Source organism: Mustela lutreola, chromosome 4, assembly GCF_030435805.1.
Source record: "Mustela lutreola isolate mMusLut2 chromosome 4, mMusLut2.pri, whole genome shotgun sequence".
Lineage (NCBI taxonomy): Eukaryota > Metazoa > Chordata > Mammalia > Carnivora > Mustelidae > Mustela > Mustela lutreola.
Genome location: NC_081293.1, coordinates 55,653,303 through 55,675,242, shown reverse-complemented (window position 1 = coordinate 55,675,242; position 21,940 = coordinate 55,653,303). Strand labels below are relative to the sequence as shown.

The following is a 21,940-nucleotide window of genomic DNA, read 5'->3' as shown; positions in this document are numbered from 1 at the left end:
CCATTATAAATAACTATACTTTAATTCCACGTTCCCAAAGTAATCCTGTTGGTCCTCGGAAACTGAGAAAGGATGAATAAGCCAAAGGAAAGTAGATAAGGTCACTTGGTGCCCCCACTCACGAGTAAGTAAACATCCTTAGTATCTTTTGTGCCTCCTTGTTGTGGGGTGCGGCCCTTGTTCCCATCAGCACGAGCCAGGCAGGGTGGGGAGATAACGAGATGGAGCCGATTTGTTCCGTCATTATGTGTGCAGCCCCTCCCCTGAGTCAGGCAGCGGACGGAGCCAGGAAGGACGCAGGATGGCCCCTGCCAGGAAGAGCATGCTGTGGAAGGGAATGGAGTGTTCCATCTTGCAATGATCACAATGGGCTGCGGGTGTTGAGAGGTGGGGGGAGGGGTGGGTGGTGGGTGTGTCATCAGGGAGGGCTTCCTGGAGGCACTGGGCTTTAACCTCAAGGGGTGGGTGGACTGGGGGAGGGTGGGAGGAGGAGGGCAGTCCAGGTAAGAGCAGGATGGTGTGGGAGCTGCTTCTTCCTCACACTCTTGAGAAGGACTGAGACCTGCTCCTTGGTGCCAGCTGCCCGCTCCTGCGAAGCCTAGAAGCTTCAGGTGCCTGAGGCTGGTCAAATGCTCATCTCATAAATATTTCCTGAGCATCTGCTAGGCGCTGTCCTGGTGCTGGGGCAGCGATGTGGACCAGTCAGGCACTGTCCCGGCTTGGAGAGGGACTGGAGGAGGCTGAGGGGTTCCCATAACCCTATCAGTGAGGCAACTGGGAAATAAAAGGGCTTGTGGATGGACAGAGACTGGTGTGGGGTGCTGTGGGCAGATAGCGTCCCCAGAGGCTCAGAGAGGCCTCCCTGAGGAGGGACATTTGAGCCACGAGCACAGGAACGGGTGGCCATGTGAACAAGCTGAAGAACGTTCCAGGCAGAGGGTGCTAGGGTGCAGCCCTCATGAGGAGGAGTGGGCTGGGGGTGCTGGAAGAAGGAGGGGCCAGTGGCCAGGACAAGCGGTGAGTGAGGTCAGAGGGGCGGGGCCTCCTCAGCAGGGGACCGGGCTGGATGTCCCTGTGTGACCTGATTCAGGGTTTTACAGGATCCTCTGGCTGCTGCACGGAGGATGGATTGTGGGGGGACAGGAACGGAGGACAGGAGCTGGTGATCTGGACCGGGTGGTGGCAGAGGTGGGGGGAACAGGAGGGGGCAAACCTGTTCTTCTGTGGGGAGAATCCCAGAGTGGGCAGAGGACTTGCCCAAGGTCATGCAGAGCAGGGCTGTCTGGGTTCATGGTGATGGCCAGGAGCAGATGGGAATCTCCCTAAGAGAGCTGCCACATCGAACGGAAGTGGAAGTTAGATCTGTGTGTTATACCCGCTCTGCCCTGTCACTGGCTTGGGATGGGAGCCAGCGGACCGCTGAGCCCACCAATTCCTCCCAACCGTTCCTTTCATAGGCCTTGTCTGTGTGAGGCCCCTGGCCCCATGAGGGAGGTTCAGATCCAGCAGTGGCCAGGAGGGGGTAAGGGAAGGGGTGGTGGGGAGAGAAGTGCATGAGGTTGGGGCCCCTGGGAGGGGAAGGGGACTGTAGACTCCCCCTGCCCCCCAAACGCATGGTGACCACACACCCTGATTTGGCTAATTACACACTCATGCATTATCTGCTCAACACCATCTCCCTGTGCTCCTGACACAGTCTTCCCCTTTGCTCAGGCTGGAGGGAGCCATGGCTCGGCCAGGGAGCCTGGGCATGGGAGGCAGGAGCTCTGGCTCTCAGTTCTGTCCTTGTGACTTGGAGCACCCCGAGTTCCCTCACTGGGTCTCTGTTTCCTCATCTGTGGAGAGAGAGGGTTGGACTAGCTGACCTCCAGGGGCGTAGCCTGCTCTGAAGCTGCTTTTGGGAGCCTTTGGTGACAGCTGGTTGTGTGGTTCTGGGAGTCACGTCTTTCCTTGAGGTGGGACTAGGGATTTTGTAAGAGGGTCTGGGTCCATCCTAGTAGGCAGGGAGGGAGGACAAAGGAACAGGCTGGGGTCAGTAGCTGACGTGCAGCTTTCCACTTCAGTCCTGAGAGCCAAACTCTGCTTTGGAAAAGCCTGCAAGGTTTGCCAAACCTGGAGGTCATGGCTGCTGCATCGGGACAGGGACAAAGAAGGTGAGGACTTGCGAGCTTTGGGTTACAGATGGGGAAACAGAGACCAGAGTGGGGACGATTCAGTTCTACGGAGAACCAAATGAAAAGAAACAGACTTAAACTCATGTTGCTGTTTTGGGCCGAGGCTTGAAAAGTCTACCATTGAACCTCTTGCCTGGCCTCCTTGCTTCAGCACTTCCTCGGCTTGAATGCTGCCATTGACGAGAAGCTCATCACTCTGCAGCCTGGGCATTTGTACTGTAACATCAGGCAGTCAGTTGATGAGCTGGAGCTCATGTTCCAGCTCCTAATGCTGAGCTGTTCCTGGGAAAACAAGGTCACCTCTCTGCCCCGGGTTCCAGAGGGCGGTTTCTTTTCTCTCCGGAATGACTGCGTGTGGAGGCAGGCGGATGCATGTCCTCATGGGGGAATTCCTCAGACACCGTGAGAGCTGTGGTCCAGATGATTCTGTGGCTTCTTAGTCGCTGAGGGCTTCTGTGGGTGAAAAGGGGCTGGGAGTCCTTGATCCCGCCATGGGGAATTGGGCATCTCTCTCCCTCTCTGGGAGGCTGTGTCTGGGGTGCTCTGGCAGAGAATGGAGTGGGTGGGTAGGGGTCCAAGAGGGAGGAAGGGAGGGTGTGGGGCATGCTCCGGCTCTCAGGGTCAGCTGTGAGGAGGCAGGAAGGCAAACTGGGAGGAGTGGCTGACAGCCGCTGCTGTCCGCCATCCTCCTCCGAAAATGGACACAGTAAGGCTAGGATCTTTGGGCTTGTTGGATGCCACCTACTCTGTCGGTGCTTTGAAGTGTTAACAAGCAGATGCAAAGGAGAAGGTGAAAGGGGCCTTATGTTTGATGGAGAATATCCTTTTTTTTCTTTTTTTTTAAAGATTTATTTTATTTGGGGGGCCTGGGTGGCTCAGTGGGTTGTGTCTGCCTTCGGCTCAGGTCATGATCTCAGGGTCCTGGGATCGAGCCCCGCATTGGGCTCTCTGCTCAGCAGGGAGCCTGCCCCCCACCCCACCTGCCTCTCTGCCTACTTGTGATCTCTCTCTCTGTCAAATAAATAAATAAATAACCTTTAAAGAAAAAGATTTATTTTATTTATTTGAGAGCGAGCGAGAGAGAGAGAGCATGAGCAGGAGGAGGGGCAGAGGGAGAGGGAGAAGCAGGCTCGCCACCGAGCAGGGAGCCCGACGCGGGACCCAGGACCCTGAGACCATGACCTGAGCCAAAGGCAGACGCTTAACCCACTGAGCCACCCAGGCGCCTCTGGCAGAGAATATTCCTCCCTCAAATTAGGGCTTTCTTTCTTTCTTTCTTTCTTTCTTTCTGGCCAAGAGCCCCTCTAGCAAGCTGGCAGAAACACATGAACCCCCTTCCCAGAATGTTTTCAAGTGCACAGACTGTACGGGCTTACAGAGGAAGTAAGTTGTAGTCAGCTATGGAAACACTAGAAAACAAGTTGGTGATGTAGTAATACATGCCATCAGTTATTATTTTGTGAACAAGATCACCGATGAAGTAAACGAAGGTTAACTTTTATTTTGTGACCAGGCTGTTGTCGCTCAGCTCAGGTGGGGACATGAAGCTAGAGTGTGCCTTTGATGGGCACATGTCTGCACGGCAGACACCCACGTCAGTGTGATTGTCCTTTCGGTCTCAGGCCTTGAGAACCTGTTTGCAGATGGCACGGCAGCATCTTTTGGGCTTGCCGGGCACAGTGAGGATAGGTTTCATTCTGGGGTCCTCAGGATTCACCTGCTCGTAAGGTCCCTTGTGAGAACCTGGGGGCTTAAGACTACCAGGCACACATTTGCCCAGAGTTGGCGAGTCAAGGCACTTCAGTGCCTGTGGGCGGGGCCCCGGGTCCCTGTGGCTTTAAAGGAGGGATGATCTCCAGCCGAGTTTCCAGACACCTGCACGGCGCGGTGGGGTATAAACTGCCCGTGAGTTTCATGGCAACCATGTCCCAGGCTCTGTCACACAGTGGGGACAGCAGCCTTCACTCGTGATCGGATGAAGTTCCAGACTAGCGTAATTGTTTATAAACCATCCAGGGTCCATGGAGCGGGTCTTTCAGTCTGCCCACACCCTGTCCTGCCCTCCATTCTCCCCCCAGGCAGAAGTTTGAGCACTAGGGACCTCGCTAACACACCCCCTACCTTGCTGACCACCTTCCCTGGTAGTGGGCAGTCGTGGCGTGACCACTAGGGCCACCAGTCGTAGGAGCTAAATCCGTTTGGATCTGGAAAAGGCTTTTGGACCATGCCATCCCTGCTGTCGTTTTAGGGCTGGGGACGTGGGGAAGTTGCTTGGGGTCCTGCAGCCTAGGACCAGCAGGAGGAGGCCCCTGGGCCAGTGAGGCTCACTCCAGGCAGGGTGGAGAGAGGTTTCAGGAGGAGTTTTACAGAGTGGGAGGCCTGGAGATCCGGGGCTTCACCCTCCTCTGGACCGTTTGGAAACCAGTCAACTTTCAGAGGATATTGTCCATCCCCCAGCCCTGGAGCCTACAGCTGTGCACATGGATATTGTCTCCCAGTGGCCCTGATGGGGCTCCAGCTGGGGCCTGTTGTCACCTGTGGAGCCCATGAGAGAGTGGGGGGGTGGCTGGAGCTGGGCAGCTGTGGGCAGAGCGGGCAGCTGTGGGCACCTACTGCCTCCTGTAGGCCCTTCCCATGTCCTGTCCCTCATGCCCTTGTCTGCGACAGCTACCCATGCTCCTGTTCCTGGGGGAAACTCTTCCCAGCCATGCCTTCTCGGCCCAGGCTGCTGAGAAGGTCTGGAGAATTTCGGTGAGTGGCGTTGCCAAAGCAAGTGAGGTGGAAAGAACTTTCTGGCTCTCCTTTCAGCGGACTGGGACCCACTGCGGAGCCCCTCTTGCTCTCTGAGCAGCCTGTGCTTCCGTTTAGGAACAGAGAGGCTCATTCTGTCCGCCTTTGGCAGAGACAGAGAGAGAGAGAGCGAGAAAGGGGGAGGGGGAAATTGGACGGGGTGTGGTGGGGCTCTTACAAACACAAGGTGTGCATGTTAACAGCCATGTTGCGTGGCTGCTGGGAGTTTTCAAGGATGACAAGGCAGGGCCAGAGGGAGAGAGGGAGCCCTCTCCAGACTGGAGAGGGACAGGACAGGTGGTGGTCTGGGAAAGTTTGAGGAGGGGTGGATGAGTCTAGTCACTGTCTAGACGGTTCTGGGAAGGGGGAGTCTGAGTGTTCAGGGCCTGGGGACGCTCCGCCTTCCCACTGACCCGCTGAGCCTCTGCCTCCGTCACCCACTTCCCCGAGGTGCTGCTGCTGGTTTCCAGAGGCCAGGGTAGAGGGAAGCATGGCTGGCTCCAGCAGATTGCATCCTGTGGAGCAGCTCACCTCGGGCTGAGGGGCTGACTCTGGGTGAGGGAGTCTGGCGTCTAGGGAACGCTCTCTGCGCCCTCCAGCAGCTCCTCCCCTATCTCTGGCCGTTTCCCCAGACGTTCTCTGATTTGTTCTCAGTATGCTTTAACTTTATTACCTAGTGTTCAGAGGAGAAAAAGCAAAAGGAGATGATACAAATGAACTGTCATCCCACTTGGTGATAACTTACATGAGCATCTTGACATGTATCTGCCAGGGTTTTCCACCGATACATTTTCATGAAGTGAAACGGAATAGCAGCCTATCCTCGCCTTACAACCCGTTCCTTCTGTCCCTGCGTCCTCAATGCCTTTCCAGTCCATCAGTGTGATATTTTCAATGGCTGTTGAACCTTTCACCTTCGCGATGCCCCTACTTTATTCAGCAAAGCTGCTGTTGTTGACTGGAGGGGGGTTCCCGGGGCTTGGCCATTGTAAGTGACACTTCCAGGAGCAACACAACCCGGAAGCCTGGTTTTTGCGGACATCCTTAAGTATTTCTCTGGGAGAGAATCCCCCTCCCCCAGGGATTCACTGCATCCAGCAGGGCCAGCCTGCCTCCTGCACGTGCAGGGTGGAAGCTTTGGCTGTGATGGTGATACTGATGATGGCGTCAAGTTCAGGGGCCTGGCACTTTCACTGAACCCTTGGGTGTCCCCAGCCTCATCTTGTGATATTCATGACTAAACTGTCCTCCTGCATCCTATTTGCATCCACGTTTTCTCCCCCTCTTTTTTAAAGATTTATTTATTTTAGAGAGTGCACACGAGCGAGCGAGAGCATGAGCAGGGGCAGAGGCAGAGGGAGAGGAGAGAGACTCTCAAGCAGACTCCCCGTTGAGCACAGAGCCTGACGCTGGGTTCGATCTCATGACCCTGAGATCATGACCTGAGCCGAAACCGAGGTGGACTCTTAATGGACTGAGCACCCCCTACCCATCTGCATTCTTCAGAGCCAAGCCCGACTTCCCTCTGCACCTGCCCCAGGTCTTCCCACTTCTCTCCACTCTGGGAGCCTGGCCTCCATGGGGCCTGACCCAGTCACTTAGAGCCCTAGGTCCTGCTGACCTGGTGTGGAGGGTTAATTAACCCCTTCCTGACACTCATCTTTTCGCCAGAGGAGTATAACCGTAAGGGGTCAGGGGCTGTGTCTTTCTGTCCCTTTATGTCCATTACCCTCCCAGACCAGTAGTCAAGGGACAGGTACACAGTAGGCACTCAGTGAACAGGTGGGAGACAGCACACCTATCTTCTGTTTCCAGCTACAGGCTGAGCTGGCTCTTTCTGGGCCTCAGACTTCACATCTGAGCAGTGGGGGTAGAGGTGGGCTAGGTCCTGGCCTGCCGTGAATTTTCTCACCGCTTCTGCCGCCACATGCCTTCTCATCCTGCAGGTCTGGGCTCCTGAGGCTGCCAGCGGACTATGGGCACCACGGCCAGCACAGCCCAGCAGACGGTTTCGGCGGGCGCCCCCTTTGAGGGTCTCCAGGGCAGCGGCACAATGGACAGTCAGCACTCGCTCAGTGTCCACTCCTTCCAGACCACGGGCGTGCACAACAGTAAGGCCAAGTCCATCATCCCCAACAAAGTGGCCCCCGTCGTGATCACGTGAGTGGTGGCGGGATGGGGGTTTGTGTGACTGTATCCCTAGAAGACATGGTGGGGGCAGCTGCCCAGAGGAGTGGTGGCATAGAGCACTTAGTCTACAAATCACTTTCACAGATGAAGATACTGAGGCCCAGAGAGGTTAAGCAGTTTGCCTGGAGTAACACAGCAATCAAGTGGCTGAATGGGTCTCTGTTGTGGGTCTCTTAGCTCATGGCACAGGGCCAGGAAGCATGGAGAAGGAGGAGTGGCTGGTTGGGGGACATCTTTTTGAAAATCATTTTTGGCCGAATATTTTCAAAGGGAGCTTACAGACGGAGATGAATAAAATTTAAAGATTTTTATTTTTCACACCTAGTAATTATGGTTCGAAACTGAGGTTAATACCAGGTTGTGAAAGAGCTGTGGGCTCAAAAAGCTGGCAGCTCTTGGTCACTTCTCTTAATTAGGTCCTGGAGGGGTTTTCCTGGAGGAGGCCGAGAGGGGGTTCTGGTACCATATTTTGAGACACGTGGATACACCACGTGCGTCCAGAGGAACAGGATCCAGAAGGGGGCTCTGCGACCCTGTCTGCCCTGTGGTGTCAGTGAAGGAGTGGGTGCTGGGAGCCAGAGGCCAGGAGGACAAGAGAGGCATGGGCTCTGTCTCCTGGTGAATTGGGAAGTTGAATCTGCCTCTGGGCCCCTCCAGCACGCAAGATATAGGACATAGTGAGCTAAGAACGAACTGTGTTCCACACATAGAAGTTTGGCAGAGACCTAGCAGGTGGGACTTTATGTGTAAGGAGACCTAAGGGGTGGGAATAGTAAATTGGCCTGCTGGCTTTGGGGCCTGACAGGAAAATTAGGATCCCAATCCACTACTGTGCTTGCCATAAGGGGAAGAGAAGAGACGTTACAGACAAGAGACTTGATACGTAGTCTCTCTGCCAGAGATGACACATGGAGGTTTGGCCCTTGAGGGCTGTGTTGGAGACACATGTCCTGGGCCTTGCTCTGTGACCTCGGGAAAATCCTTTTCCCTCTCTGGGTCTTGTTTTTCTTATCCGATCACATGGGGATGACGAGCAAAATACTTAATGAAGTGGTGTGGCTCAGAACAGTCTTGGGCCTGCCGGAGTGGGACTGTGTGTGCCTCCTGGATCCAGCATGAGCCCAGCACCCTTGGGATTGTAGCATGTTTAGGGGGAACGGACCTTAAAAATCATCCATCACAGGGCCTGGCAAACTGTATCCTGTGGGCCAAATACCACCTAGCGTCTGTTTTTGTAAATAAAGTTTTATTGGAACGCCGCCACTCCTATTCATTTACATACTGTCTGTGGACGCTTAACACTGGAATAGCAGAGTTGTAGTTGCAACAGAAACTATGGCCACACATAGAAGTCTGGCACACACATAGAAGTTAAAAACTATGTATTTAAATCCAGTTTTCACACCTGATCTAAAACATATTAGATCAGGAGTCAGCAAACCTTTTATATCAAGAACTGGACAGTCCAGTTCTTGATATAAAAGGTTTGCTGACTCCTGATCTAATATGTTTTAGATCAGGTGTGAAAACTGGATCTAAATACATAAACCAAGCTTCTGGGGGTAGAGGGATTTGTCCACCACATGGTGAGATGGAGGCTGAGCTGGGAGAGGGACCCTAAGTCTCTCGACTCCTCGAGGTGACTCCTCGGTCCCCTGCCCTGCCTTTCCTGGACGCAGTTCTTTAGTAAAGAGGAGCAGTGTCTTATTCACTGTTACAACCAGCACAGAAGCTTCTTGTGTCTTGAGCAGACAGATCCATCCCAGTTTAGTATCTGCAGAAATCTGGTTTTATACCCATGGGTTTTGCTTGAAACGGTCCCATGTAGCGGTAGCTCTGTGACTGGTAAAAATGATTATTTTAATAAACCCTTATTGTGCCTAAGGCTCTTGGCTGAGCACTTCCATTCAGCAGTGACTTGAATTCTCACAGCAGCCCCAGAAGGTGAGACTTACTGGAAAGGGAGCCACAGAGAGAGTGAGTAACTCCAAAACCACAACGTTGCTGAGTGAGGGAGCTGGGTTCATGCCCGGGTCATGCAACCCCAAAGCCCGTGTCCTGAGCCTCCTTACTGTGCCATGGGGTTGTTCTCAGAGACAATCTGATGGAAGGGTCTCCGGGGACCCAAGCAACCCTTGAATGGGAGGCCTTAAATAAGACCGAAGCTTCTCTCTGCATGAGAGTTCAGGACGCACGCCAGGCTGGAAATGGCCGCTCTGGGATCAGCCAGGCCCCTTCTCTCTTGTTTCCCCACCATCATCAGCACCTACTTCTCGCCATCACCTCTGAAGAGAAAGTAGAAGGCACCCACCTTCCCTTTAAGGGAATGGCCAGAAGTTGTTTGCATTACCACTTCTCCCCATACCCCACTGGTCAAAACTTAGTCACATGACCATCCTATAGCTCCAAAGGAGGCTGGGAAATGTAGTTCTCTGCCGAATAATGGCCCAGTCAGAATTCCAGGGTTCTGTTGCTGAGGAAGAAGGGGAGGGTGGATACTGGGGACAGCAGGCCGTCTCTGGCACAGGTGTGTAGCTGCGTGGGTAGGCTGGCCCTATTGTGGGGTCTGGTGAGGGTGGAGGCTACCTTGATCCCGAAGGTTTCCTGACTTGGATTCCATTCTGCCCTGACAGGTACAACTGCAAGGAGGAGTTCCAGATCCATGACGAACTGCTCAAGGCCCATTACACGCTGGGCCGGCTCTCAGACGCCACCCCTGAGCACTACCTGGTGCAGGTGAGGGCAGCCTGGTCCCTCCCTCCCCCTTGAGCCTCCCTCAACTCCCTCTGGTCCTCCTTCCTCATGGCGTCCCTCCTCTTACTTTCCCCACTGACCCCTTTTCTGCTTCATGTCCTCACCCTATCCTCTGGGGTCCTCATCCACTTCCTCTCACCCCCTGGTCTCCTGGGGCTGCACCCCTTGCCCTGTGGGGACCCCTGCTCATCTCTTCTGGCAGGTCCCTTCCTGGCCCCAGCCTGCACACACCCTACCTTCGGAGCAGGAGGGAGAACAGAATCAGTGGGGATCCCGAGCTGGGGGATCTCCATTCCATTCTCCACATTCCAGAACTTCTCTGGCTTAGCTGTCTTTCCCTTCCCATATCCTCAGGAAAGCCCCTCATACCCAGGTGACTTTCATTTTTCTTGTTCCCTGCTATAGCTCCCGGCCCTGGAACAGTGCTCAGGCACCGTGTAGGTGCTCCGTAAATAGCAAATGGGTAATCATGCTGATTAGACTGCATTTGTTGAAAGAGAGGCTGGCATTTCCCGGTGTCTGGAAGAGCTGGTTCCATTTCTAATCTGTCAGTCCATGTGTGGGTCCTGTTGGAGGGGCACGGCCAGATGATGTCCGAGCTCCGTTGTGCCCAGGAATGAACTCGCCCGGTGCCTCTTGCTCTCGCCCGTCTTTGTCCTCATTGCATCCATTCATTCCCAGCTGCGGGGGAGAGAGCCCCGTCTGTCCTCAGAGCTTCAGGACCTCAGGAAGGACCTAGTGCACTTTTCCTCTAGCTGACTCCTGGGGCCCTGGCTGTGACTCCCTGCTTGAGCCCCTGCTCCAAGTCCTTCCTCAGGCCAAGGGAGATATTTGCTTTTTCCTGGAGAGCTTCGGGCCCCACCCTAAAACCAAATCCTGCCCCTGGAGTGTCTCTCTGTGCTCTCTTTCCTTAAGGCCTGGCTCCAATGCCTCCATGAAACTTTCTATGATTCCTCATCAGGAGGAGTTGTTTTTCCCTTTCCCATGCTAAAAGACATCCTCCTTGGGATCACAGATGGCCACATAATTTGTTTGTTTTTTCTAAAAACCTGCAGACAACTTGAAGACCCTGTCCCCTGCCCCTTCTCTCTGCTCCCTGTCCTCGGGGACCTGGGACAGAGCTCCACCAATAGAAGATGTCCCTGAGCCATCTGAGTAACCCCCTGTGGCTCTTCCCCTGCCAGGGACGCTACTTCCTGGTGCGGGATATTGCTGAGAAGATTGATGTCCTGGGCACTGCACGGAGCTGTGGGGCCCCCAACTTCCGGCAAGTGCGGAATGGGCTCACCGTGTTTGGCATGGGACAGCCCAGTCTCTCTGGATTCAGGCGGGTCCTCCAGAAACTCCAGAAGGATGGACACAAGGTAAATGGGGCTGCTTCTGGACGGAGTCTTGCCCCCAACATCTGGCAAAGGGGCTCCTGGGAGGGGCCTGGACCCATGATGGGGAGGGTGGCTAGTGACCCAGACCAGGCTCTACCAGGCCTTGAATGCCATGGTGATCACTGTGGTCAGCATGGTTGGGAAATTCTGGGTCCATATTTATTGCCTTGTCTTGTGTGGACCTGGGGGCCCTGAGGTCGGAATGCCCTTATACACTGCACGTTGAGAACCTTGGAGAATGAGAAAGGTGTTGGGGTGATGAGAGGGTCCAGGTCATAACAAGAGAGGCACAGCTTGGTGACTACAGTGGACACAGGTCCTTCTATGAAGGTAGGGCAGTTACTCCCATTTCACAGAGGAGGAAACCGAGGCCCAGAGAGGATGAGTGCTGCAGCTTCGGAGTGGTGTCCTGAGACCCAAACCAGCCACCTGGATTCTAAATGACTCCTCTTTCCTGCCTGATGCTGAGGCGGGGTTTTGCGCGCCTGAGGGTCCCCTGTGATTTCAGGCTCCATGTGGGCAGCCCGTGTCTTGTGTGACCAGGGTTTAGCCCGAGAGTCCCCGAGTGAACCAGAGTGGGGTGGGCTGTTAGCTCTGGGCGGAACCAGAGTGGGGTGGGCTGTTAGCTCTCCGGTTCCCCAGGGAAGGGTCTGCCCACCTCTCTCTTCTCTGTGCAAGGTGCTCAGTGAAGGAATGGTTGAACGGTGGTGGCGGGCATTCATTTCTCCCCCCAGTGTTCATCAAGCGCTTGATTTATCTGCCATTTCATGCTCTGAAGAGTGGGGAAGTGAAAATGATCAGGATACGGTTCTCCCTGTAAGGAACCTGTAGTCCACGAAGGGAGACGTGTTCACTGATCATGTGAGGATGAAGCAGGAATTCACACCAGGAGCTTCAGGCAAAGGGCTGTGGGCTCTGAGAAGAGGGACAGTCAGGAGCAGGCGACACTGGGACTGAGCAGGCCCAGGGTGGGGGTGACAGGCGTTCAAAGAGGAGGGACCGGTCTGTGCAAAGGCACAGAGGTGAGGCAGAAGGCCAGGCGCCCCCGTGCTGGGTAGCGGTGACACTCTCTTCTTCCTTTGGTCCCTGGCAGGAGTGCGTGGTCTTCTGTGTGCGGGAGGAGCCCGTGCTGTTCCTGCGTGCCGATGACGACTTCGTGCCCTACACACCTCGAGATAAGCAGAACCTTCGTGAGAACCTCCAGGGCCTGGGACCTGGGATCCAGGCAGAGAGCTTAGAGCTGGCCATCCGGAAAGAGGTGAGGGTGCCTGGTGTGGGTGGAGGGCCCTCTCCCTGGCAGGCCGCGGGCATCTGTGTTGGGACCCTGCCTCCCAGCCCCACTGTGCTCTCACCGGCCCATGCTCACCCACTCTTCAGCCCTGGTTGGGCGAGTCGCTGGCTGTAGGGCCTGCTTACGGGCAGCCGGAGGAGGGACGTTTCCTATTCCCGGCTCCCTTTGCTTCTGCCCCTTTCCCACCCTGCACACCTCCTCCAGGCCCAGCACCCATATTTAGCAGGGGCCTGGTGGTGTGGAAGGAGCATTAGACTAGGAGCCCCAACATGGAGGGTCAGCCCTCCAGGAGCTGTGAGGCCCAGGTGAGTCACTTCTCTTGATGGGCCTCTGGCTGTCCCTGAGGTGCCCCTGTTCTCCTGCACAACCTGGAGGCCTGTCAAGGATTTTGATGTGGAGGTATGTGCCTGGAGTCGGTGGCTATAGTGCACCCAGAGGCTCCCACGGGCACAAACCCGTGGTCTCCCATCTCCCTCTGGGGGCCTCATCTCCTCTGGCACCCGGCTGACTGAGCTTCCCCTGTCCTTGATTCTGATGGCTTAGCTGATTCCTGTTGCCTACAGGACAGGGCAGGGCAGTTGCTCCCTGGCCCCAGTGTGGGCCCTGTCATCTTGTGTATAGGTTGCTGCCCTTGGGCCACTGGCCACCACTGTCCCATCAGGCCTCCCAGGGCGCAGAGCACCTGGTTCCCCCTGGAGGAAGAGCAGCCTGTCCGTGGCCTCTGTGTGGTCTCCTCACTCTAGAGCTTGGCCAGGAAGGCCAGGAGGGGCCTGCAGGTCCCTCATGGCCCTCTGGCCCCCACTCCGCCATGCAGATTCACGACTTCGCCCAGCTGAGCGAGAACACATACCACGTCTACCACAACATCGAGGACCTGCTGGGGGAGCCCCACGTTGTGACCATCCGGGGAGAGGATGATGTGCACTTGACCGAGGAGGTGTACAAGCGGCCCCTCTTCCTGCAACCTGCCTACAGGTACCGAGTGACAGGCCTCCTCGATGTCAGCAGAGGGTTTGGGACGCACAGATGCCTGCGTGCTGGGCAGTGGAGCTCCCTGGCCCTGCTCCCCAGCTGTGGCCTCGTTTTCACTGTCTGCAGCCTGGGCCGAGCTCCCCACAGCCATCTCTCCCATAGGAATGCAGGGATGGGGGGATGCCCAGGCTGTGTGGCCTGCCTGATGGGTCTCTCCCCGTCACCTGGCAGGTACCACCGCCTGCCCCTTCCAGAGCAAGGCGCCCCCCTGGAAGCCCAGTTTGATGCCTTTGTGAATGTTCTCCGGGTAAGTCAGGGCAGGAGGGGGCAGGGGGTGGTGGGAGCACAGAGTAGGGACAGGAGCCTGGAGAGCGGGTCTGGGTCTAGGCCCTGTCTCCATTGTGATGCTCAGCGTGGCCTCTGGCTTTCCTCAGAGGAAGGCTTCCTTCTGTGTTGTGTAGGAGGTGGAATATGTGTGTGTGTGTGTGTGTGTGGTGTGTGTAGCTGTGTATATTTGTGCATTGTCTAATGACAGAGCCCAGCACTGACAGTCTGAAGGCCTGGACGCTGGACAGACTCAGTTGCTAACTTGGCTGTGTGATCTTGGACAAATTACCTGACTTCTCTGGACATCAAGTTATTGGGGCTCAGAGATTCTCGTCTGTGGCCTCTTGAGCTGGTGTTTCCTGAGTACTGGTGTTGTTTCTTTTCCAGCCCCTGCGGGAGGCCACCTTATTTAATTTGCATCTCATGGGGATGTCAAATATAGGCCTGTCACCTCTGAGCAGTCTCACTTCCAGGCCCAGCTGGCTGAGCTCCCCAAGGGCCGGGGCAGGAGGCAGGGCTGTACTCCTCAGGGCAGGTGGAACAGATTAGGCTTAGAAGTTTGCCAGAAGCGGCTGAACCCCCGTCTAGGCACCCCTTGCCAAAGACTGCGGGGCACAGATGGGCCGATGTCATGACCCCCATCTCCCCAGACTTGGTCCTGGCAGAGGGTTTCCAGGTCATGCTGTTGCTGACGGTCGTGGTCTTTCCCAGGAAACCCCCAGCCTGCTGCCGCTCCGTGATGCCCACGGGCCTCCCCCTGCTCTCCTCTTCAGCTGTCAGACAGGCGTGGGCAGGACCAACCTGGGAATGACCCTGGGGTCCCTCGTCCTGTTTCACCACAGTGGGGCTGCCTCGAGGCCAGAGTGAGTGTCCCAGGGCGCCGCAGGGATGAGGAGAGGAGGGCGCAGGGCTGCCAGAGTGCTGGGGCCACGCCAGGAGCCCAGGGCCAAAGCTGGAGGTGGGGCACGTGGAGATCATTTCCTGGGTTGCCACAGGCTTGCTGAGGAATGTGGAAAAAGTCATTTGACCTTTCTGGGCCTCAGTTTCCCCACTGGGGAAAATACCCCTTGCTTCCCCCAGCCTGAATGGGAAGGAAGACTTGGAACCTGTAGTCCAGGGCCCCTCAGCAGCTGTGTGAATGGAAGCATCAAGTAAGCGGGAGCGGGGGTAGAAGACTTTGGGGGTACCGCCTCTGCTACTGACCCCTTCCTCGTCAGGGCTGTCCCCCTGCAGGCCAAGCCGCTGCCCCTGGGGCAGCTTCAGCTGATCCAGAGCTTTCTCCATGTGGTGCCTCAGGGGAGGAAGATGGTGGACGAGGTGAGCTGGGGGCTGGGGGCCGGGGCCGTGGAGGGGTGGGCCCTTCTCCACTGGTGGGGTCTCTTCCTCCCCTGCACTGCCCCCTTCTTGGAAAACCATTCTTTCCCTTTCTCTCCCCTTCCCTCTCCGCTGTCTTTCTCCGGCCCTGCTGCCCACCTACCACCCCTTCCCTGCCCCGGTCGTGGGCCCCCAGGTGGACAGAGCCATTGCCGCCTGTGCCGAGCTGCACGACCTGAAGGAGGTGGTCTTGGGATACCAGAGGAAGCTGGAAGGCGCCCGGCCTGAGAGCCCAGCCCAGGTGAGGCCTGGAGAGGGCCTGCTTTTGCCTGAGTCCCGTGACCTCATTTTGTGAAAGCTGTGAACCGGCTTCTTTGAGACTGACTTTTCCTGGTGGCTGCTTCTCCCAGAGAAGAGAGGCAGATGGAGTTGTTGGGCCGGCAGGAAGGACGGACAAGGAAGAGGGGAAGTTTACTTCCCTGGCCAGGTCCCCTCGCTGGAGAATAAACAGGACGGAGGAAGGGGCCGCTGGCAGGGGTGCCGGGGGCCTCTGGAGCCAGAGACTTCCCAGACTGCTCCCGGGTCCCCCTGCTAGTCAGTCCCTTGCTGTTTCCTTGGGTAGGCTGGGGTTCGGTCCAGCCTGCTGCTTCTGGAAGAGCGATGGGCTCTGGGCTATCTCAGCAGCTCTGTCCCTCCCTCTGGGGAGAGGCCATTGTCTTGACAGTGTTTGTGCACAGCACATGGAAGGAATCTAAGGCCTGCGGAGACTTTTTCTTCTTTGACACTTAAAAAAAAAATCTTTCGAAAGTGATAGTAGAGTATGGAAAATCGAGAAATTGGAGCAGGCAGAAAGTCACCCATCATGCCAGCATGGCTGCTGGGAGCATTTCAGGCCACTTTTTTCCCCATGTACTTTGTTTGTGACATTCTTGGTTCGGGTGCCTCCTGGGCGTATTTATGCCTGCTTGGAGACCTTCTCCTCAGTCCCCCATGCCATCCCTCCTTTCGTCATTGTGGTTTTTGCCGGCTGTGTGACTTCAGCCATCCCTGGCCTGCTAGGTTAAGAGCATGGCCTCTGGCCTGACCACATGGGGTCTGGTCCTGGCTCTGCCATCTACAGGTGTGTGGACATAGGCCTGTGCCTCAGTTTCCCCGCTTGTAAAAAGGGAGCCACGAATGATAACCACCCTATAGAGTTGTTGCCAGGATCAGCTGAGAGAAGAGCCCTGATGCCCTTGGAAGGGAGCCTGTCGCAGAGCACGCGTCCCTGGGATGTCACTGTCATGGTTTACTAACCATGCCCCTCGGGTTGGACTGTTGAGTCGTTTCCAGTTCCTCACCAGTGTAAATTCTTTTGCAACAAGATAACTTCACGAAAATGAAGCTGTTGTGTATTTAGGATTTTTTTCCCCCTTAGTCTAGATTAGAGGTTAGCAAATGGTGACCTAGGGGCTAAATCCAACCCGCTACCTCGTTTTTGTGAATAAGTTTTATTAGAACATGGACTTGCCCATTCAGTTCCACACTGTCTGTGGCTCTTTCATGCTGCCAAGATGGGCAGGTAAAGCAGAGACCCTAGAATATTTACTGCCTTTCATCGAAATAGATGTTTGCCGACCTCTGGCCTAGATTCCTAAAGATGGGGTTCAGTGTAATCAAAGGGCATGACCTTTCTTGCGGGCCTCTCTGAATCTCACTTGCCCTCCAGAAGGTGGTACTGACCCAGCCGGTAAACTCTGAGATCCGAAGGTGGAGAGAGACTTTGGGATTCTCTCTGACTGCTCGCTGCCCCTGGCCCAGGCTGGGCTGTGGTTACGAACTTTGTTTGGGGATCCAACTCTCCTTGCCATCAGTGTTATGATTGAGCAAGTCAGCTCATTTCTCAGAAGCTCTGTAAAATAAGGGAAAAAATTGTGGCTCCCTTGGAGCACTGTTATGAGGGTCTTTTTGTTTTCTTGTGGAGTGGGTCACAAGTGGGTTCTTAAGGGAGGGCCTCTGGCTTAGAGAAGGGTGTTTCTATCCCTGCTTCCTCAACATGATTGTGCACGGCCCTGCATGTGCATGGCTTGGTGCAAAGATGGTGTTGGGGGAAGGGAGGGTCCCAGCCTATCTCTGGGCACAGAACTGGTGGGCGAGGTGGTCCCTGTGTTGACAGCTGGGGTAGTCACCAAGAGCTTCCCCTGGGCCACAGACTAATTGCAGCAAACGGGAGAGTGTTAGATGCTTGGAAGAATTTCCAGCCCAGCAGAACTGTGTTATAAAGGGAGGGGTAGATTTTGTCCTGGGGGTTTCTGAGGCTTAACTCCTGCCCTTCGAGGGATGGGGACAGGGTGGCTCCGGGAGCCTTGTTTTTACCATCTGGCCCCCCTTCTGGGTCACCTTCTCTTAGGAAAGTTGCAGCCAGCACGGTGTCCGGCAGAGGGCGCTGCAGAGCCTGGAGCGATACTTCTACCTGATCCTGTTTAACTACTATCTCCATGAGCAGGTGGGCAGGGGGATCAATGGACCCACAACCCCTCCTCCTGGGGTCCCTCCAGCCCTGTCCCCCACAGCAACTGGCATGGGATTGTTGAGGACCCCTGTGGAGCTGGGGAAGAGAATGGGGACGTATTTATTGGTCCCAGAGGAAGGTGGGTGTGGGAGGCCTGGAGAGACCCCGATAGAGTGGTGGTTCCAGAGCAGGTCAGGCAAAGGGAGGGCCCACCTCTCTCTGTCCTGGGCCCCAGTCTCTGTAACCCTAGCCAGGGCATCGGGGCCTGAAAGGATCTTGCTTTGGATCTTCTGGTCCTCTTGCACCCCCCCCCCCCCGCCCCGCCCTGGACCACGATGGATGTCTCTTGAAGCTCCGCCCCCTCCCCCCGGCAGGGTCAGCTGGGAGAGTTTGGGATGGCCTTGTGCCCCTGAACTCCCATCTCTCTCTGCCTCGGGCTGCAGTACCCGCTGGCCTTTGCCCTCAGTTTCAGCCGCTGGCTATGTGCCCATCCTGAGCTGTACCGCCTGCCTGTGACCCTGAGCTCAGCAGGGCCTGTGGCCCCTGGGGACCTCATTACTAAGGGCTCTCTGGTGAGTGTGGCTGGCTGGCTGGGGCAGTGGGAATGAGTGCGGGCTGTCCCTGGGGCTGGTGGGCCCTTGATTCCTGATGGCTTGGATTAAACATCACCCTCCTTCCCAGGAGACAAAGAGGCGATGGCCTTTGGGGTGGCAGACTTCCTGTGAGTGATGTGGGGTTGATCTCAGGCCCCAAGAAGCGTTTGCAGCTTTGGCCACTGCTTTTGTTCCCTCTCATCATTCTCGAACCCACGTGCTGCAGGCGAGGAGGCAGGAGGCCTGGTTTGGATGTCTTTGCCACCAGCCTCTCATTGTAGAGCCTTACAGTTCTCCTCTGGGGGGTGGGCACTACTGCCTTTCTCCCTGCTGGGGCGGTGAAGCGCCCAGTGTGCTAACGTGCTTCGTGGACTGTAAAGTGCTGGTGTCTGCCCTCCCCTGCCCTGACTTGGGCCAGGCTCTGAAGCTCAGTCATCTGCTGGGGGTCCCAGGCTTGCTGCTCTCCCCACAGGGGGCGGACGACCTCATCTCCCCAGATGCTCTCAGCACTGTCAGAGAGATGGATGTGGCCAACTTCCGCCGTGTACCCCGCATGCCCATCTATGGCACGGCACAGCCCAGCGCCAAGGTAACCACCCCAGGGGCCCCAGGTCCCCTCGTGGGGTCAAGAGGGGGTAGCAGTTGAGCCCTTTCACTGATGGCCCACTGATGGTCTCCCCCCAGGCCCTGGGGAGCATCCTGGCCTACCTAACTGATGCCAAGAGGAAGCTCCGGCATGTCGTGTGGGTCAGCCTGAGGGAGGAGGCCGTGCTGGAGTGTGACGGGCATACCCACAGCCTGAAGTGGCCTGGGCCCCCCATGGCCTCCGACCAGCTTGAGGTGAGGCCCTCCTGCCCTCTGCATACCCCAACCTTGGAGGCCTTCTGGGAAATTGGCCCTGGAGAATCTTCAGAAGGTCCCAGGCTCCTCTTGTAAATGGAGAAACTGAGGCCGCAGGAGGAGCAGACTCAGGGAGTGGCTGATTCGGGACTCCCACTTTGGTCATCTCCCTGGCTCTGGGTCTGGCTCTGACCCCTGAGGCTCAGGAAGGGGCAAGGGTCCACCTGAAAGCCAGGACCTGTCCTGGCCATGGCAGGCTCTGCCCTTCCGGGGCTGGCCTGGAGGCTGCCTCAGTGGCACCTTTGTCCTACCTTTCTCTAGAACCTGGAGTCCCAGCTGAAGGCCCACCTGAGTATGCCTCTCCCAGGCCCGGGGGGTCCAGCGACCCGCAGGTTCCAGACCTGCCGCACCTTGCAGGAGGTCTTCGCCCAGCACCTAGGGGCCTACCCTGGCCTCACTTACCACCGCATCCCCCTGCCGGACTTCTGCGCCCCCTGCGAGCAGGTGAAGGGGGCTGTGTGGGCTGGGCCCCTAGGGAGCCAGAGCAGACCCTCTCCCACCCCTGCTCTGGCCTGGGCTGTGGCTGTGGGCACAGAGCCCCTGAGGGACTGAGCGCTTGTTCCACGAGCCTCCAGTGGCTTACTCACTCCTTTCCAAGGTTCGAGTCCGGGGGTGTGTATGCATGTCTGTGTTTATTCTGTATCTCAAGTGTGTGTGTGGGGGAAGTGTATCCACGATGTCTGTAGCGAATGTGCGTCTGTGGGGGAAGCGTGTTTGGAGTGTGTGTGGGTGTCCTGTGGACTGTGTACATGTATGTGGTGGGTGGGTTGGTCTGGAATCCGACGGACATCTTGTCTTTCCCGGGGGGTATGTGGCAGGTGTCTCTGGGGAACTGTGTGATGTGGTGTGTGTGTAGTGGGGTTGTGGGGTGCTTGTGTGTGTCCAAGGTTGTTTGTGTGCTGTGTGTGCGATCTCTGTAGGATTATGTCTTTGTGTAGTATGTGTTTTAAGGTCCGTGGGTACGTCTGTGGTGCGTGTGGCCAGCCCTTACTGCATGCGGGTCGCTGTGATACGCCTGTTGTTCGGGTGGTGTGTCTGTGCAGGGTGTGGTTCTGGGCTGGGTGCGTGTGGGGACAGGTGATGGCAGCCTGGAAGGGGCGGCCTCCGGGGCTGGTAGGTCCTGCCTCTGTGGGTCTGGTTGCCTGTTGTTTGTCGCCCCCTGGTGGACACATGCTTCAGGGAACGGCTGAGGTCGACCCTGCCCTCAGGCTGGGACCTGAGTGGGGTCCCTCTCAGGCCAGCAGCAGGGCTGCGGGTCCCTGCGCAGCCTTGGGGGATGGAGCACATGGATGTGGCATACACATCTTTTGTGTCTTGCCTGGTGGAGGGTGTCTGTGCGTGGGTTGATGGGTGGGTGCCTGGGGGAAGAGGGGAATAAGGCGTAGGGGTGGCTGTTTATAAGCATGCCGTTTTGTACCTGGCTGTCCCACAACAGCTGTTATGGGATTGCCACTTGGAGGGGCGGGCCACGTCTGGAGTCTGCTTCCTGCAGTCCGGCTGCCTGACTCGGACCCTGGTCTCCCCACTCAGGATTTTGACCGGCTGCTCGAAGTTGTACGGGCTGCCCTTGCGAAGGACCCGGGCACCGGCTTCGTGTTCAACTGCCTCAGTGGCCAGGGCCGGACCACGACTGCCATGGTGGTGGCTGTGCTCGCCTTCTGGCACATCCAGGTATGTGTGGCTTGTCCTGTCCTGCCTGCACAGGGCAGAGTGCTACTTAGCCCCTGGGACCCTGGTTGTGGCAGGAGCATGTGGAGGGCAGGGATGGTGCATGGCATGGTCCCAGAGCCTGTCCCATCAGTCCTGGGCAGAGGGCTTGGGGACCGGCAGACCCCTGGCAAGGGGTTCCTTAGGTTGGGGAGGGGGCCACCTGGACGGACGTGCTCCCTGTCCCAGCAGCTGTCCTCCCTCAGGGCTTCCCCGAGGTGGGCGAGGAGGAGCTCGTGAGTGTGCCTGATGCCAAGTTCACCAAGGGCGAGTTTGAGGTGAGCACACCCCACAGGGCCCCGTGGGGACCCCTCGGTGAGGGGAGAGGGCTGACAGTTCTGGGGGATCTTCAGAGCTCCTCTTACTTATATCACCTTCTCCCATGTCATCATCTCCATGCTCCCCTGCTCCCATTTCACAGATGAGAAAACCAGAGCACAGGTCAGCTTGGCTCTTGGAGAAGAGGGGGTGCCACTTGGCCCTGCTGCTGGGCTGCTCTGTGCCCTAGGGGAGGCCTTGGCCACATTTTGTCTGGATGGTGCTGATGACTGCCTCATAGGCGCCGGGGCCCCAGCTGTGGCTGGTAACCTTGATGCTGGGCTGTGGCCTGTCCCACCTCGCCCCTGTTTCAGTCCAGGGCACTGGGTGGACAGCTGCTCACATTTCTGATTTAGTCACCCCTGTATTGTGCACCTGCCACATGTCATCACCACAGACACCCTGCACACGGGCAGCGGGTCCCTATCTTATGGGGGTTGCTCAGAGCCTGCATGGGGTTCTCTGCTGTTGGTGCTGTGGCCATCTGGCCACACAACATTCCCTGCTTCGTCATCTGGCCACACAACATTCCCCTCCCCTTCTGTCCCTGCTGTCACTGTGGCCTTTGCGTGCTCCCTCCAACTTACCAAACTCCCTCAGCTTCTCAGCCTTTGCATCTGCTCTTCTGTCTCCTGAAACTCCCCTCTTCCTTCTCACTGATTCGCTGATTCTTAGATTTTTATTTTTTCATTGTGGTAAAAGGTACATACCATATAATTGACCATTTTAAGTGTCTT

General features: G+C 56.6%; 1 protein-coding gene across 1 annotated transcript in view; it reads left to right on the top strand.

Annotated features, from left to right (window-relative positions):
• The window catches only part of PALD1 (phosphatase domain containing paladin 1), a 69,651-nt gene that overhangs the window by 29,731 nt on the left and 17,980 nt on the right, over positions 1–21,940 (top strand). Inside the window, exons 2-17 of the mRNA XM_059170028.1 lie at positions 6,911–7,124; positions 9,788–9,890; positions 11,093–11,272; positions 12,384–12,548; positions 13,396–13,556; positions 13,785–13,860; positions 14,592–14,743; positions 15,098–15,197; positions 15,391–15,495; positions 17,584–17,679; positions 18,129–18,257; positions 18,751–18,867; positions 18,963–19,118; positions 19,440–19,622; positions 20,709–20,849; positions 21,092–21,163. Coding sequence (XP_059026011.1) covers positions 6,940–7,124; positions 9,788–9,890; positions 11,093–11,272; positions 12,384–12,548; positions 13,396–13,556; positions 13,785–13,860; positions 14,592–14,743; positions 15,098–15,197; positions 15,391–15,495; positions 17,584–17,679; positions 18,129–18,257; positions 18,751–18,867; positions 18,963–19,118; positions 19,440–19,622; positions 20,709–20,849; positions 21,092–21,163 — 2,121 coding nt within the window. The 5' untranslated portion in view covers positions 6,911–6,939. The remainder of the gene's footprint in view (positions 1–6,910; positions 7,125–9,787; positions 9,891–11,092; positions 11,273–12,383; positions 12,549–13,395; positions 13,557–13,784; positions 13,861–14,591; positions 14,744–15,097; positions 15,198–15,390; positions 15,496–17,583; positions 17,680–18,128; positions 18,258–18,750; positions 18,868–18,962; positions 19,119–19,439; positions 19,623–20,708; positions 20,850–21,091; positions 21,164–21,940) is intronic.